This window comes from Maylandia zebra, linkage group LG5, assembly GCF_041146795.1.
Source record: "Maylandia zebra isolate NMK-2024a linkage group LG5, Mzebra_GT3a, whole genome shotgun sequence".
Classification (NCBI taxonomy): Eukaryota; Metazoa; Chordata; class Actinopteri; order Cichliformes; family Cichlidae; genus Maylandia; species Maylandia zebra.
The window spans coordinates 28,286,642-28,303,696 of record NC_135171.1 but is presented as its reverse complement, the minus strand read 5'-3'; the positions used below and the strand labels follow the sequence as shown (position 1 = coordinate 28,303,696).

Genomic DNA, 17,055 nt, shown 5'->3' with positions numbered 1-17,055 from the left:
TCCTGGATGAAGTTTCCACTTTGCCATTGCACTCTCATCCTTTTGTGCAATAAAATATAAATAAAATGCCCATATCCACTCGGCAGACTGCTCCACTGTTTTCCTTCTCCAGCATATCAGCTGAAATCAGCTGATTGTAACTCAAGTGCAAGTGGAACAAATAGGCAAGCAGACTAACTAAAATGTGTTTTTTCAGTAAATTTGTTCCATTGTAAATTTGTCTTCTCACACAATTTTATTTAAAGGACTTTTACCTGCACTGTGGTGTAAAAATAACAATGAAAAAGGCTCAACTTAGAAGTAATTTTGAAAAGGTTTTTCCTTTAATTATTTATCTCAGGATAATGTTGGTGAAATTCCTGGAATGATTAGTACATCTATGAGTGACATTGAAAGTGTGTGATCATGTATAAGTTGTATAGTTTTAATGTTTTATTTAGGAACAGAATGGTGTGTATGTGTAAGTTTGGTGATGGAGTCTTTATTATGAATGAATGATGAATTTTTATGAATTATTATGTCTATTTTTTTATGTTTTAGGACAACAGATGGAAATTAGCCCTTGGCTATAATCTGGTATGTTTACATTCATGTAATTTTTTTTACATTTATGTTCATTAACGTACACTGTCCTAAATAAATAAATTAAATTAAATACTGAAGGAAAAACATAAACCAGCTTATTTTATGTTGTTGGTTGCATATAAATGAATACAAAGTTGTTCTAGCTGATCAGCTTTGTCCTGACGACACATTTTTATCCTCATGGGAATGATGTGTTTCAGGATTCCCCTCTCCGTGGAGCATGTGCGCTGAATGAGGAAGAAAATTAAGTTAATCGTGTCCTACGACCTTTACCATCACCTGTACGGGATTTGGTATTAACATGTTATGTCAAGTGAAGTGAAGTGCACAGACCTGCTCTGATTGTTCTGGTGACACTTTTTCTTCTTAGTTTGCCATCTTTGTTTTTATGAAATAGCTGAACTCAAACATTTGGAGCACTTGGTGATCTGTTCTGTTAGGAAGGGTTCACAATAAATGGTTTCATGTCACTAACAGTCCTGTTCGTGTTTAAAATAGAAACCCAAGAAGGCAAAATAACTTATTTGCATGGCTGTGCCTGGCTTCAAACCTATAGCTTGTTGTCTGATTATGAGGTCTGGGTGTTTTGGAGATGCTTCTCTGTCGAAGCTTTCATCTCATATTGACTTTTAAAGACTTTGTTTAACTGATTCTGAAGTCCTGTGTTTTGCCTGCTTGTGTTAAAACCCCGTTGAACATGATGACCATCACAGTCACTCTTCTGAGTAAGACTTTGTGGGGAAAGTAAAAGCCAAACAAGAAAAATCAATATTAAGATTTAAAAATAGGTAGATTTTCTGTCCGCTCTCATCACATTGGTTGTTATGATAACGATTATAAGGAAAAAGTGGATTTTTTTGTGGTGATTAAAAAAACAGATTCTGTCAAAAATTGAAAGTTACACAAGGACAACCCTACTGCAGGTGTGCTACTGTTAATTTGCACGAGGATCTGTTAAAGCTTGCATAACAGTCTGACTAAAAAAACAACAATCTTGCATGACACAAAGTCATCTAACGTGTTTTGGGATGTATAGCTGTTATTCCATACCAATCACTGCAGAACGTGGAAGGGAAATAGCCACACGCACATCTGAATTCGCTTCAATTTTAGCTCTAATGTGTTACAAAACATATAAAATCGTGCTTTGGGTTCTCAAACGTTAATTTCCAACCAATATTATATATGAATGTAGAAGGAAAAGTGGCCCACAAATGTACAATCTCAGAACGATTTATTTTTTTTTATTTTTTTTTTACAAATGTATATCAAATAAATAGAAATAGAGGAAATGTGACTCCCTAATAATAAAAATATCTCAGAAACATCAGCTAGACATGAGACCTTTCAGGTTATTAAACTGTCATTATGCAGTGCTCTGTTTCAAGGGCACCTGGTGCTCTTAGAGGGGGAAGAAACAGAGGAGTGGCCACTCTGTTTGCATTTCCAGGAAACTCAAACGCCACATGATGAAATCTGTTTTTTCGGAATAAAACAGTCTTAGCAGAAAAGTTAACGCGACGTCGCTTTAACAGCAGGGTAAACAACAAAAATACACAACCACGACTAAACTTTACCAGCTGTGAATGAAGTGTGGTGTAACGTATGGCAGCCATATTGGAGGAACTCCAGTGTGAGTCAGCCATGAAAGCTTATAGTCTTTTTAGACAGAAGTGTGTGAGAGGTGTGTCTCTTACTACTTTTATTTACTCTATATGTGTACATGGATTTGCTTTATCTTTATGTAATTAAAGTTTAGCTGATTCTGATGATTTAAATAAATCTGAATGCTCAGGGATTATATAACTGTTCCAGTGCTTTGTAGTGATGTTCAGCATGTTGGTTTTGCAGTCATCAGCTTCTTCACAAGCATCAGGGAAGTTCAAATTTTAGGTAAAACAGTCGTTAGGTCTTGTGAAACGGGAACACATCAAATGTGGATCCTGCAAACAGCTAAACATGGGAACAAAGGTTTTCTCATCAGTATGCGACATTTAAATGCTAGTTTTTCATGATACCATTGTTTAAAGAATTATAAGGATGCTTCTGACAGGACAGAGATCAAAGTATATTATATTTAACTAACAAAAATGAAAATAAAAACTAATTAACTTACTGAAACAATCATGTACGCTTACGAAACTGAAATAAAAAAATTTCAAGGAAACATCTTTAGCTTTAGTTTAAGAAAATTATATAAGGTTATAGAAGAAGCTACCAATAACTCGGAAAAAGTGAAAACTGGAGTTAAACTGAGATTCTCTAAATAATAAACTTAAACAAGCAGATCCACACTGCAAAACGACTATAAATACTGTAAGATTTTTTTAAAAGTCAAAATTTATAATAATCCAGAAGCAGATCTAAATTTGGCCTTTTTTCTCTCTTTTTTATTTATACAGAGACAATGACTATGTTATGCTGTAATAATAAAATAAGAAATGTGTCTTTTCTTTATTTCTTTTCTGTTTTCTTGTGCATTTATTTCTTAGTTATACAGACACGAGGACTGGCGTTTGTTTTAACAATAACGAAAGAAAATCCAGTCCATCCTGTCGTCGTCTCTCTCCATCTCGCAATATAGACGATTTTTGCTTCGCTTTATGCTGACGACGTAGCAGCGTAAAGATGGCGGCGTTCAGGGGGTAAAGCCGGGTAGCGTCTAGGAAAGAGGCGTGATTCTTATTGGTCGACGGGGGAGGGGCCATCTGCACTGTTACATTAAACGAGTGAACGTGCTGCACGACGCAGGAGTTTGAGGCTCGCGTTGAACACGTGCGGGGGGAAAAAGAGAAGGCGGCTATAAAAGAAGGGGGCAGAGCCGCGACATGACAGACTGAGAGAAGAGAAGAAGCAGCAGAAACAGAAGACAGACGTGAAACCCTCGTGTCTCCTGAAAGGCTCAAACAGCACGCGGGGGACACAGAGCCTCACCTCCGGCGCGAATCAGTGAGTAGCCCGAGGCCACCATCTTTCTTCTTTATCCATTCATTTAGGTGAGCATCCATTGTGGCGTGAGTCATTGTCCTGAGTTCGTGGAGCGGTTAGATGGTGAGGGCAGGCTCCTGTCAGCCGGAGCTGGGAGCTGTGAGTCACGTAGCTGACCGGCAGGGGAGGGGCGTGGGTGGTCACGACCGGACCGAGCGGGTGCAAGTGCAACGTGGGGAGAGACGTTTCTAGGGTTTTCCTTAAGAATGCAGAGCAGATAACATCTGTAGCGCTCATGCAGACGTGCTGCACAAAAAATGGATTTTTACTGGAAAAAAGTATTTGTTCCCTTTATCTGAGTGTCCGTCATAATCCTGGAAAAGTTTCATCATCCAAAAGTACTCTCAATGCTGAATCATATACATTCACGTGGTACAGCATGCGTGGTTAACTTTAGATAAATACAGAATGATACGTTTATAGATTAATTTTTTAAAAGCACATTTGCTTCCTATACACAGCTATATATAAATACATATATATTAGTACAATTAAAAGTAGAAAATATTTCATTAAGTTTAATATATAAATTATTTTAGGGATACTAAAGATTATCACACCATAGCTAAACAGTATTTTTATAGGAAAAGTATATTTTTATAAGTTTACATTTTGTAACACAATAGCTGGTGAATGATTTGTTTTGGTACTTTGGGTTTTGCACATAGTTTTATAGTTGTTAATGTCAATAACTGCTTCACTGTGCTGAAACAATAGAAACAGCTTTAGAATTCAGTTGCATGTTTATCTTGAGGTGGAGTCGGTGGGTGGTGGTTTTGCTAAAACAGTGATGGCTGAGAGTTCACAGGAAACTGACAGGAAGTTCAGAGGGCTGTCGGGACACCCAGTGCCAAAATCCCTAGAAGGAAACTGAGTAACACAGGGAAAAGAGTTTAGTTTATACAGACAGGTGACAAAATTAAAGAGGGCTTTAATTTATGCTCTGTCATAAAGGTACTGCTACTGTGATGTTCTCATATTGCACCTGGTTAAATTTGACAAACAGGTCAGTGTATGTACAGTAAATTCTGACTGCAGACATTTGAACCCCACTCTTGGATATTTTATGATAATGACACCAAATAGATTGTATCAGGCACACAGCACTGGCTGTCAGCACACAGAAATCCCACCCACCCATTGTTTTAGCCTTTTGTTCATGAGGGGGAGCTAGTCAGAAGACAGCTGGCTGAAAAGGATCAAGAAGTGTGAATACTTATGTGTTTAGTGTTTTAGTTTCCAATACTGCACAGGAACCGATTTGGTTCTCCCTACACTTTGCAGACTGCAGCAGGCGTCTAGGCAGACATAACTGAAATCTCATTAGCCGTCTGGCAGGTGCATATGGCGGATTAGCTGGCCAGATGCTGGAAGCTTTAAGGTAGACGTATGCACAGGTGCCATATTGAGCATTTCTCAAGTATTTTCCACAGGTAGAAACAGATTCATGTAGGGCGTTGCATAAAATCAAGGGGCTCAGATTGAGAGCCTGTATTAAAATAGCAGCAGCAGTTGGATAAGAGTTTAGATAAGCCTTTGCTATATTTGCAGCCTGATGAGTAGAGAATCTGATCCAGTGTCATAGAGATTCAAGCTTCACAGGGGCACAAAAGAGGAGAAACTCACCAACGCTTTGTTTTTCCCCCCTGTTTTTGTAACTGCTTTGCTTGCACCATTCATCAGAAACGTAAAGCAAAGACGACTTTGCCTGACCGTTGTTTAAAATCAGAAATGGTGCCTCAGTTTCACCCCCGAAGGGCCATCAGTTATTTAAAATATGTCTTTAAATAAGTGGGAGGTTTTCTGCTTTTTAAGTTAATGTTTCGATTTGCTGATTTGAGTCTTTTGCATGAGCAAAACATTTGATTATGTAATGGTGAGCAGCTGATTTAGGACAAGTCTTAACAGGAAGTTGCACCCTGTAGTTTCGAAATAATATGAGGGCTTTCATGGCTCCATATTGTTGTGGCTCTGCACACTGCACACACATACCTGCAGTTGACATAAGTCGAGACACAACTGCTGTGTCATTGTTATAGCTGTGTGGTTACTGAGTTAATTATATACGCCACCTGTGGCGGGACAAACTTTCCTTTGCAGTAAATGAGTCTTACTGCAAGTGTAACAAAAAATGCTTTAACATAAGCTTACGCTCTGTGTTGAAAAGCCTGTTTGGCAGGTAGACATAGGGAGATAGAGGTAGTGATAAAACATATCTGGTTTACAGTATTTGAATATTTGTCGGTATCAGCTGACAAAAAAACATAAGTCTTACCGTAAAGGAAATACACAACCTGGAAGTGTAGTTGCTTCATTACTTTTTTAAGTATGCCTCTTCTCAGAGAAGGACTGAAAGTAAAACATCAAAACAGGTTCAACATTTAATTTTATTAAGGATTTCGATGACAGTAAAGGTGAATGGAAACCTCCTTTTGGGGGAAAATATAATAATTAAATCAAGGTGTAAAACCGAGGTCCTGTTTTAGGTTAAAAGCACTTCTTACTTGTAACACCACCACGTCTCCAGCTTCTTAAAGCAGTATTTGTAGTCTAACTTAGGACCTTTATGTCTCACTGGCCAATATTGCTTTGGCCAGTGCTTTGATACCAAACGACCTCTTATTACACCTGGAATGGGAATACCGAAATGAACTTGTATAACATGTAAGTCTGAAACATCCAATATAAAAATGGGTGTTTGGCACAATGACTAATGAAAAAAAAAAAGACTATACTGTCAGGTATCACGGGTCATGAATGATGACTGCTATGACTGGTCAGTTGTGTTTTATCCAGTTGACGCAGTTAGAGTTTATGACTTTTATAACTGTAATATGACCCAGAGATCACTGCAGGTGTGCTGAAGTTAAGCAAACATGCACAGTACCTCATGGCAGACTCATTAGTTTTCTTTTTATATTTAGATTACAATTTAAATGAGTGTTTAATTTGAAAATAAGAGTAACTCTTTACTCTGATAAACTATAGTAATTTGGAAGTACCATACACAGAAGTTGGTACATCTCATTAAGTTTGCTTTTTTTTTTTTTTTTTTTTGAGATAACAACTTGGCATAACTGTTATATTTGGTACATTTAATGCTGTAGCTAAAGTCCTCTTTTTTGTAAGCATAAACACTGAAAATAAAGTGTTTAATGACGTCTGTGCTGCACATTAGTCACATTTCCCTGGAAAACACTTTTGGCATTTTGTGCCAAAGAAATTAAGGAAGCGTAATTATCCCCGCAGGTCAATCCCAGGGGGAAACACAGCTACTAGGCTTCATTTATTCATGGACTGTATGTGTGTGCAGCCCGCCTTCACTGGGCTCTCTGCCACCGTTTGGGCTGGATTATGTAACCCTCTATCTTTCTCGCAGCTACTTTTCTTTTTCACGCTGATTCTGGTTCAGTCAATCCTCTTTTTTTTCTTTGCCCCTTTTCAGTGCTTTGCTTATCTTGACCTTGTGTTTTTTGTTTTGAGTCATCCTCTTTTTCCCTCCATGTCCTGCAGTAACTTTCTTTTCCCCTGTGTAAGCATGACTTAGCAGATTATGTAAAGGGGCAGGTCTGTGCAAATGAGTAACGTCATACCTTAGCTGACATCATGAGCTATATTACAGTTGTCTGTCTATCTGTCTAGAGTGTCTGCAAAGGGGTAAATGCATTACACTCTTGCACCACGCTTCATAATTTACTTATTGGGCATTCAGTTAAGTTTTAATGAGTTGGGTTAGAGACAAACAGAGTTTCTATGTGGAAAATGACTTGCTCCCATTTCCGTGATGAATAACTATATTTGCAAAGATTTCCTGGTCATTGCATCACAGGGGTGGGAAAAAGTAACTGCACACTGTTTTGGTACAAATAAAGGCACCGTTACACCAGCGGCACTCCTCTGTGGCTGCTGAAACTGCAGTTCATGCAAGGTGTTTGGTGCTTTTTTGTTGTTGTTTTTTGTTTATTTTAATGGAAAAAGCCTCCATCCTGTCACCAGTGCATTAAAGATTTGAAATATTTCTTAAAGATAGAAAACAGGGACCCTTTGAGTGAGACCTTTATTAGAGCTACTTGATGAGCAGTGAGCTCCTTCTAATGAGGATGTATTGGAGACCATTTCTTTTACCACCATCTTTTTTTTTTTCTTTTTCATTCATTCTGCTAATTTTGTTTAATTTTAGACTATATAGGCCTATATTTTGTGACCGGTGGAAAAGGGAGTTAAATTTGTCACTTTTTCTTGTGGAATAATTTTTCTAAACACTGAGATTCCAGCAGACTTGATGTTTATTTTAAACCACACTGAGAGGCATGTACCCAGTAAACACAGGGGCGATACGAAGTAAGACGTTCCTCCCTGAATATCAGTTCCTCGGTCGTTCATTTCTACGCTTCGTCCTCCTTGTCGTGGTCATGATAACAGCTGAAGGACACAAGATTTTCTCATTTAATGGAACTCCAAATATTTTTGTTTTTTACCTCCAAATATTTCCTTTTTTTTGTTTTTTCATGGTCACATTTTTGTGTCAGGCTGATCACAAAACACTCAGTTTGAGCCTTTCTCAGTGTCAGACCTGCAAGGCCAAAATAATCAACATCGTCTCATGCTGATAGTCTTTCCTGGAAGTCCTCAAAATAAATTATATCATTCGTTTGTTTGTATCACCTGAAACGGCCAGTCAGAGCTTTAATGAAACAACTTGTAATCGCCAAACTCACATTTTCCCTTTTTAATCGTGTGAGCTCCAGAGGTTGCCTCACTCGTCATGAATACAATCAGACTAAATGGCGCTTGGCTTGTGGTCCTTTAGTACATAAACTGTGCAAAAAATCCTCAGCAAGGTCTCCTTTCAGAAAAAAAAGAAAAAGTTGAAAGTGTGAATTGTTTCTTCATTTCAAACAGATTTTTATTTTAGCATTTGAGGCCTTTGGTTCCTTTAATAAATAAAGTTAGAAACAAAGCAAACACATTGATGCACATTAAAATGAGTGAAAGTGCCTAAAGATTAGCTTTGTGTTTAGAAAATTCCAAGCAAATAAAAGACTCTCCAAGGCCAAATTTGTTGATCTAATCCACAACAGTTAAACTTAACAGGGGAAAAGAGGCGCGCTGCATGTTGTGGGGGTAAAATATGATGTGAGTACAGGTCGTGTGCCCTCAGGCTTTTAAGCATCTTGTGATCGGAGTGAGTTATTACATTTGATTTAATGCCTTTTCACCCTGGGTTAATGTCTAAACTTACAGTGGATGTGTTTTAGTTGTAAAACTGATTCTCGCACTTGACCTACTGCTGTGTGTAACAGATCTAGTTCCTCTACAGCCGACCTTGATGTACTGAGTTGACCTCAATGTCTTGACTTGTTTGTAAACTCAGGAATAGTAAAGTACAGCTTCAAACTTGCAGGTTTGAAAAAAATTAAATCAGAGAGTAAACAAGGAAGAAATTAGCGTCTTTACATGAAGTCTCTCTAGAGACTGTCTTCCTGTGTGGTTTATGGTGTATGTGGCAGCGTCATATCTCTATCTACGCCATCTCGAGCTACGATGTCAAACTGAGGCTCTGCAGGGGAAGTGTGTGCATGTGTGTGCCACAGGTCACATGAAAATGAACTCGACTCACCATTGTTAATGCTGACTGGACTCAACAATCATTAACTGTGTTGAACTACTTTCTCAGTCTTGTATAAAAATGTCTTTTCTCCTCTTTGCAGTTGAAATGGACCTTCATGACAAAGAAATTCTCCCTGGAGACATCTTGCCTGTGGTGATCATTGGTAAGAAAACACACATGAAGAACTGCAGTTTTAATTGTTCGGTTACAAACCTCAAAGGAGCAGTCATTAGCTTTGTTTAGGTGTGTGCTCGATTAAGTTATTACAGCAGTTACTAATGAAGTTCACACCCTAAACATTAGCCAGTAGCTTTGAAATAAACCTGACAAACATTAAATTGGATCATTGTGATGGAGCTCAGAGGGAACTGCATGAGAAGAAATATACTTCTGAAAGTGAGTTGTGCCAGTTTTGCTTTGTCTGCATTTCTATGGTCTTTTGCATGACTCTGGGATTCCACTTTATAGCCTAATAGTTAGCCAAGGTATTAATTGGTTATAGGCTAAATATGGCTTAGATTTTAAGAGATGAACTCGCCAACAGCGGGAAGCAGATGTTGCACAAAAGTGAGGCAAACAATGCAATACTTTAAAAGAAACCCACTGTGGTTTTCCTCATTTTCAGTTATAAATGCAAACGCTGGCTTTCTTATGGGTTTTTTTTCTACTGTTGGTTCAGGTGAACACTCCTGCAGCATTACAGCTCACTAATGGAAAAGAAGAGCTTTACTGTCCATGAATCAGTGATGAATCCAGATTAATGATTCACAGAAAAAAAATCAGAGTGAATCCTCGCATCAGCAAAGGCTGTTGTGTTAAAAAAAAAAAGGTTCAGTTGGATTACTTAGAGAGCTGAAAGTGGGATAACCTGACTGTGCAACTGTTGTACATGGTTTTGCTGAATCATTGGCCTCTTGTATGTGCTGTATCCAAACCCCCTGAATCATGCAGCACACTGACTTTAATGTCCCCCTTTCATTGACAGGTTTTGTTTTTGTTTTTTGCAATGTTTCTGTTGGAAGTTAAATTGAGTTATTCAAATTTTCTTTTTCTTTTTTTTTCTGATCTGTGTTCAGCTGTGCGGTAAAATTGGTAATAACCAAACTGCATTTTTTCTGAATGTATAACCAATCACCACCTTACCTCTCATTTATTTTCAGGTAATGGCCCCTCAGGCATCTGCCTGTCCTACCTGTTATCAGGTTACACCCCTTACCTGTCACCTGAGGCATCACATCCAAATCCCCTGCTGCACAGCAAGCTGGCAGAGCAGCCTCACCTGTCGCTGCTGGAGCAGGTAAACGTCTTTCTTTTCTCGGTGAAGTTGTGAAGTTGCATTAGTGCAGTGTGAACAGAGCCTCACAGATGCTCCCTTTGTAGGACTTGGAGTACCTGTGCGAGGGGCTGGAAGGGCGGTCGTCCAACCCCGTAGCGGTGCTCTTTGATTCATTGTTGCTGCCAGACAGCGACTTCGGATTCGACCACACCTCTCCGCTGGAATGGCGATACGAGCCAGAGCGTGCCATTCCCCACCTGGTGCTGGGGAAGGGACCACCTGGAGGAGCCTGGCATGTAAGTTACAGAATAGGTTTTAAAGGCTAACCCATTCTGTTTTGTGTAAGCAGAAGGATAAACAGTCGTTTGTTTAGTCCTTATCATCATAAAATGTTATTTTATAAGATGGCCTGAATTCGATCGTAAAGTAGATATGGTTAGCAAACACATAAAAAAAAATGTTTTGCCAGCTGCTTATTTACACACAGAAGTTGATGTGCACGCGATAGAAGGCAAACAGGATTTGAATAACAAAAGTGTTAACAATGTGTGTGCTGTGTGCAGGCAATGGAGGGCTCCATGCTGACGCTGAGCCTGGCTAACTGGATGGAGCTTCCCGGGCTGAAGCTGAAGGACTGGATGAGAGACAAACGCAGGTCTGCTCATAATAAAACCGCCACTTTGTGTACAGAGCGTGTACGACGTGTTGTTTAAACACTCAACAGGGTTCATGAAGTTTTCAACCGTAATAAAGCTCCTGGCAGAGAGGCTTGTGTACAAAAAGATGTCTCCACAGTGGACAAATACTATCTGATTACCTTTATTAATAACAAATCTTGACCACCCGGGCTTATGTTTACGAGCTGAGAACCTAAAGCTAAATGGGGTTTGAGTTTCAATGATGGAGCTGCTCTTGTAGTTAGCTTATACTTGGATTTAATCCCCACAGCCCTGATTATTAAGACTAGACTCAAGCTGTCATTGCAGTGAGGCTGCTAAGAACAAGAATGACTTTTAGGAGATGTATTGGTCATATAAATGAAAATAAATTGATAATGTAATGAAAATTGATGAAATTAAGACTTGGAGGCCTAAATTAATAAGTTTTTTACCACAAAGAAAATACAGTTACAGTACTCTTCTGAGTAAGCTGAGCAGAGAAATAAAAGAACAAAGCCATTGATCTTCATGCGTCACACTCTTTAATTTGTTTTTCAAATGACTCAGCCCAGCTGGACCCACTTGATTTACATAAAATAGCAATTTGTGACCATAGCAGCAGAACAGTGGTCTTTAATTTCTGTGCGCCACACTCAGACTTGTGTTTCAATATCGCCCCAACAACTCTTTCATTTACAGATTTTTTTTTTTTTAATCAAAACTTCGTTAGTAAATATCTTCTTTCTGATCCCTAATACTCGTCTTCATGTCCTGTGTCTGTAAACAAATACGTGTTTAACCTGTATCCAAATGTATTTTCGTGTTTCTTTCACAACAGAAATGTGCGAAATGACCGTGCTACACCAGCAGAGATCGCCTCCTACTACCAGCACTACGTTTCCCAGATGTCCCTGGAGCAGAACTTTGCCTGTGGGACTTTAGCCACCTCTGTGACCAGGCAGCCTATCAGCCAGGAGGGGTCGCCGCCCTGCTGGAGAGTGACAGGACTGCAGCGGAGAGAGGGGGAAGAGCTTGGAGGTACAGTGAATGAAACTCTCTTGATCACTGTTAAGATTTGTTGTGTTATAAAGTGTTAAAGCACATTGCCAGCTGAATATTAGGATTCTAGGACCGCACTAAAGTAGTTTTGCTTGATTCACTGCTCAAAATCATATTAATATGGACTTCATGCAGCCTCTCAGTAAAGCCGATTTTCACCTATTGATTCTTCTCTCCTACTTTTAGATGGTTCCACGCTTTCAGAGGAGGTACCTTTCTCCGTGTTAGCACGCAATGTGGTGTTGGCGACGGGCACGCATGACATCCCGGCCAGACTCGGTGCACAGGGCGAGTCCCTGCCCTTCGTGTGCCACTCATTCTGGGATCTAGAGGCAGCCATCGCTCGCGGTGAGCTCGACCAGTCGTCAGACCCAGTTCTGGTGGTGGGGGCAGGACTTACGGCAGCCGACGCAGTACTTGCCACCCACCATCTCAACACCCCTGTCTACCACGCCTTCAGACGCTCAGTCAACGACCCAGAGCTCATCTTCAACCAGCTGCCTAAACTGCTCTACCCAGAATACCACAAGGTGAGGAGAGCAGAGCCACTCAATTTCCTGACTGATCGTCATGGCAGCTGAACCGGGTCGTCTAGGATTTTAATCGCCTAACCTCTGTTCTGTACTTTGTCCTCCAGGTTCACCAGATGATGACTCAACAGCATCAACGCAATAATTCACAACAGGACCATACGCAGAATCTTCATCGTTCCAACCCTTCTTCTTCTTCCTCCTCTCTCCCCCGGTACCCGGGTTACCTGAGCTTCCCGCGCCACAGGGTTGTCGAGTTCAGACCTGACCGAAAGTGCGTTCTAGAGTCAGACGCTGGCGAGCGGACGGTGGTTCAGGTCTCTAAGGCTCTGGTTCTGATTGGCGCCCACCCCAATCTTTCCTTTCTAGACAATAACGGGCGCTCGCTTGGCATGAACCCTGAGGAGCCCATCTCATGCCGGAGGAACCCAATTGAGGTGGACCCGTTTACAAACAGGGTGATTGCTGCGAACGGGCCAGGCATGTACGCCATGGGGCCGCTTGTAGGAGAGAACTTTGTCAGATTCCTAAAAGGAGGAGCGCTGGCTATCGCGAGTGACCTCACCAAGAGACAGAAGGAGGAGGCAGAAAAAGGAGAAGGCGAGCTAAGCATAGACAGACTAATGGACAGATGTGTGGACAGACAGACTCGGGCAGATCCAGAGGTTTGCCTTGTGGATGTGTAGCAGATTTTTATTTATTTTTTTAAACTGAAGAAAACCAACCAATCACCACAAATCTGTGATGTCACAGAGGAATCCACACTCAAACGCCATAGGTCAGGTCATTGTCGCCCATTAGTTGCCTATGAAACGGGCAGCAAGTGAGCTCTGACTGCACTCGCACTGGTTTGAAGACTTCTGATTTTCTTAGGTAAAGAAAAGCCTCCAGATGTGAGGCAGTTAGAACAGCTGCACTGTTTCCACCAGAGTCAGATGGCATTTGTAAGTAGGCGAGATGGAGAGATGAGTCAAAGGATGCAGTGGAGGACAGACAAGGGGTCTGTTTGTGTTGTCCCCATCAAATTGTATAGGTAGATATCACTACGTCAACATAAATTTTATAAATAAAAAAATTTTTTACATTTAGTTAAAAAAGAGGAACCAGTCAAATGTTTTCCTATCACCACCTAGTGGTCAAATCATGCAAATGATCTCCAATTGCTCCTTTAAATTAGACCCATTCTATTAATTTCATCTCAATAGTCATTTTTGGATTTATTTGTATATGCTCTTATTACATGAAATGCCCGTTTCAGGACACCTGCCGGCCAGATACTAGGAGCATAATTCCATATTCAGGTTTACACCTTACCTTGATTATTTTGTTTTAGTAATTGTAATTCAGTATAAGCACCAATGTACCCTGCGGCAGAATAACCAGTCATTACCTTTGCATGTCTGCGAGGACACAAACTGACGTGAAGAAGCAGAAAGTCAGACTTGAGCGAGGCAGAGAGTTTATTAAAGACTGACTGGGGACAAACTTGAGTGACGTGGTCCTGACAGCTCGAGTTTCTGGACACTCTGAGAGCCTTATTCACTACAGTAACCACCTGATTAAACTTTAATCAGCCAGCAGCACCATATGTGACCAAACCGACACGTGTCGTCTCATCCTCAGCCTTTTCTACAGTGAGGATAATGAACATGTTTCCATAGCTAATAATTTATTCTGTTATTGCCACTGTCCTATTTAATTTTGTAACACTAACAATATTGTTTGTATATTGAGTTTTGCTGTTTTCTGAACCCGCCAACCTCTCGTTTTTCTATGTAAAGCTGTAACTGTACCCATCTGTGTATCTTTTTACATCCTAAAGTATAAAAATATTTTCTACTTTATACAAAAACAGAACAACTCAGAATATTTTTGTAATTTCTGTCGGTGATGACATTTAATCTGAAGCTTTGACAACATTCGATTTTGGCTTCACTGTGAGTGAGAACTATTTTAAGCCCTATTTGTATTGAAGTAGTACAACAGTGAATGTCATTTACACATTAATCTACCAACATGTGGATTTCTTCAGTGCACTTTAAAATGTTTTCACCACACAAAGTCTGATTTGCTTAATCAGGATGCAACAGCTCACCTGTGCATTTTTGTTAATACATTTTTTTTTTTCTAAAGACATTTTTTTTTCTTTTCAGTATTACTTCCACTGCAAATAAGGTTTAATGTAATGAGATTGTAGTTTATGTATATATAGATGGCCGGTAGTTTCCATGTCTTCCTCACATTGACTGTTCAAAAGAAATTTTCCATGCATCAAAAAGCTAACTATATGCAGTAAAGATGTTTTGGTTTTTTTTGTTTTGGTTTTTTATACTAATATTTGTTGAAGCTGTAAATTTCTTAAATTTATTTAACCCTCCGAGTTCATCTTTGGCAATCACAAGTACCTGAAACACTGTTTTCAGGCCTTGCTATCTGAATGTAAATTTTGGTTTTGCACATTGTGATTAGCTTGGTACCAAGCGAGGCTCCAAACCAACACACATTCTAAAAAGCATACAGGCTCTGTTTCCCAGACAAGGATAAAGTCTGGTCTCAAAGAAAAAACTTTACAGAGGAATTATTCTTGGAATTGTTCCATTTGTTTAGGATCAGGATTAATTAATGTCTGTAAAGTGGTGGGTGGGTTAGACCTCACGGGGTTATCCAGGAAAGAAAGCTTTTGAAATTCAGAATATATTTTACAGGAGTGTTCTTAGCGTGTCAAGATCCACATAACCATTGGCCCTGCACAGGCTGCGTATATTTTCCTATTGGCTGTGCGCTAACCTTACTCCCTCAGACAGATGCATGTCGAGGCTAAACAGCTGTCTGCAAACACTGAGGAGTCCACCTGCAGAAAAGCTAAAATACTAAAGAAAGAATAAAACATTTACCATCGACTTAAAGAGCTCGGATTTTTTTTTTTTAGTTTGATGCACTGTACAGACAGTCTGATTTAAACTTGTCACTTAACATGTAAAAAAAAAAATGCCACAAATATGCAATTCAACTTCAGATTGAAAGTAGTAAAGAGGAAATCGTGTTTCTTCTTTAGGTGACTATGTTTAGCTGCAAACTGACTGGCACTGATTTTGTTTTCATGGGTTATAAAATAACGCCTGTTATACCATCGCTGTAGTCTTTTGCATTTAGATTGAGCTTCTTATTAGTATATGTACTAACATTTCTTTAAAAAAAAAACAAAAAAACTAGAGTTTCTTTGCTAAGCGCTTAAAATTTAAACAAGAAATGACAAAACCAGAGTTAGTGGTGCAATATTGTAGTTTAAATGGTACAAAGATTTCTGGATCCAGATAACATCTTTTATCAATAAATTAAATTACTATATATATATTTAAGTTCATAAGTTTACAGAGCACAACGTAACATCTATACATCTGTGCGTTTACGACTGCTTCTGAAAAGTTGCGAAGAGATGATAAGTTTGATTTTTTTTTTAATGCAAAAACTTAATTTGGTGTTGTGTATTTGGTCAGTTTACTAATGTATTTATTGGCTAAATATTTCTACAGACAGAGTTGGTGTTGTCACCATCAATTAGGTATTTTTGACTTGTATACTGAACTGTGATCTATATGAGCCAGCAGTGCCTTAAGACTCATTATTCATGGCTTAGTATTTTGTTTCATAGCAGAGTAAAAACATCTGAATGTCTCTTTTCTAATGCAGTAAAATCACATGGTTGTCTTTAGATGTTATTTTTAAATCACAAAATTGTGTGATTTATAGATCGATAACTTTCATCTGTGTAAAACTTCAATTTTTTTCCACATTGTATTTGTGCCATGGTTTTTATTAAACAGCAGATTTTATGAAAATGTGTTTGTCCCGCTCTTTGGACCTTCCTTGCTTTTTTGTCTTTTTAAACTTGGAAAAAATACATATCTGCAAATAATTTCGCATCAGATCTTTATGATTATGCATACAAATTATTGTCATTTCACTGCAACAGTAGTTCATTACATCTTACATTTTATCACAGATGGCAAAAGTACAGACTTCCTTTACTTTAGTACAAGTACCTGTGTTTACAAATACTCCAGTAACAGCTGAAATACTGTAGCAGCTGTTTTTCTCAAGTAAAAGTGAAATACAGGCTCTGAAATGTACTCGCAGGAAAGAAAAAAGTACTTCTTTGAAGGACAATTCTGCTAACCATTCTTGTAAAAGATAACTGAACCATGCACTATATTAATATAATATAAAACAATATTAGTACATGAGGACGCAAATGCTACTCCAGTCTAAATTCTAATTCTCATGAAAGCTTGAATCTGTTATGTAGGACACATGAAGTGAAAGAGAGTTTTAAAAAATAACAATTTT

At 39.0% G+C, this 17,055-nt stretch overlaps 1 protein-coding gene across 1 annotated transcript; it reads left to right on the top strand.

The window, feature by feature from the left end:
* Window positions 1-3,313: 3,313 nt before the first annotated feature.
* osgn1 (oxidative stress induced growth inhibitor 1) lies at window positions 3,314-15,614 on the top strand. Its single transcript, XM_004548818.6, has 8 exons — window positions 3,314-3,534; window positions 9,285-9,347; window positions 10,345-10,481; window positions 10,565-10,756; window positions 11,024-11,115; window positions 11,958-12,157; window positions 12,365-12,708; window positions 12,816-15,614. The coding sequence occupies exons 2-8, from the start codon at window positions 9,290-9,292 to the stop codon at window positions 13,392-13,394; spliced, it is 1,602 nt and encodes a 533-aa protein (XP_004548875.1). The 5' UTR covers window positions 3,314-3,534; window positions 9,285-9,289; the 3' UTR covers window positions 13,395-15,614.
* The last annotated feature ends 1,441 nt before the right edge of the window (window positions 15,615-17,055 follow it).

Bases quoted from the DNA above. Each gene is read 5' to 3' on its own strand.
- osgn1 (XM_004548818.6), top strand. From the start codon at position 9,290: ATGGACCTTCATGACAAAGAAATTCTCCCTGGAGACATCTTGCCTGTG. The intron at 9,348-10,344 runs GTAAGAAAACAC...ATTTATTTTCAG, and splicing joins CTTGCCTGTGGTGATCATTG to GTAATGGCCCCTCAGGCATC. The intron at 11,116-11,957 runs GTCTGCTCATAA...CTTTCACAACAG, and splicing joins TGGATGAGAGACAAACGCAG to AAATGTGCGAAATGACCGTG.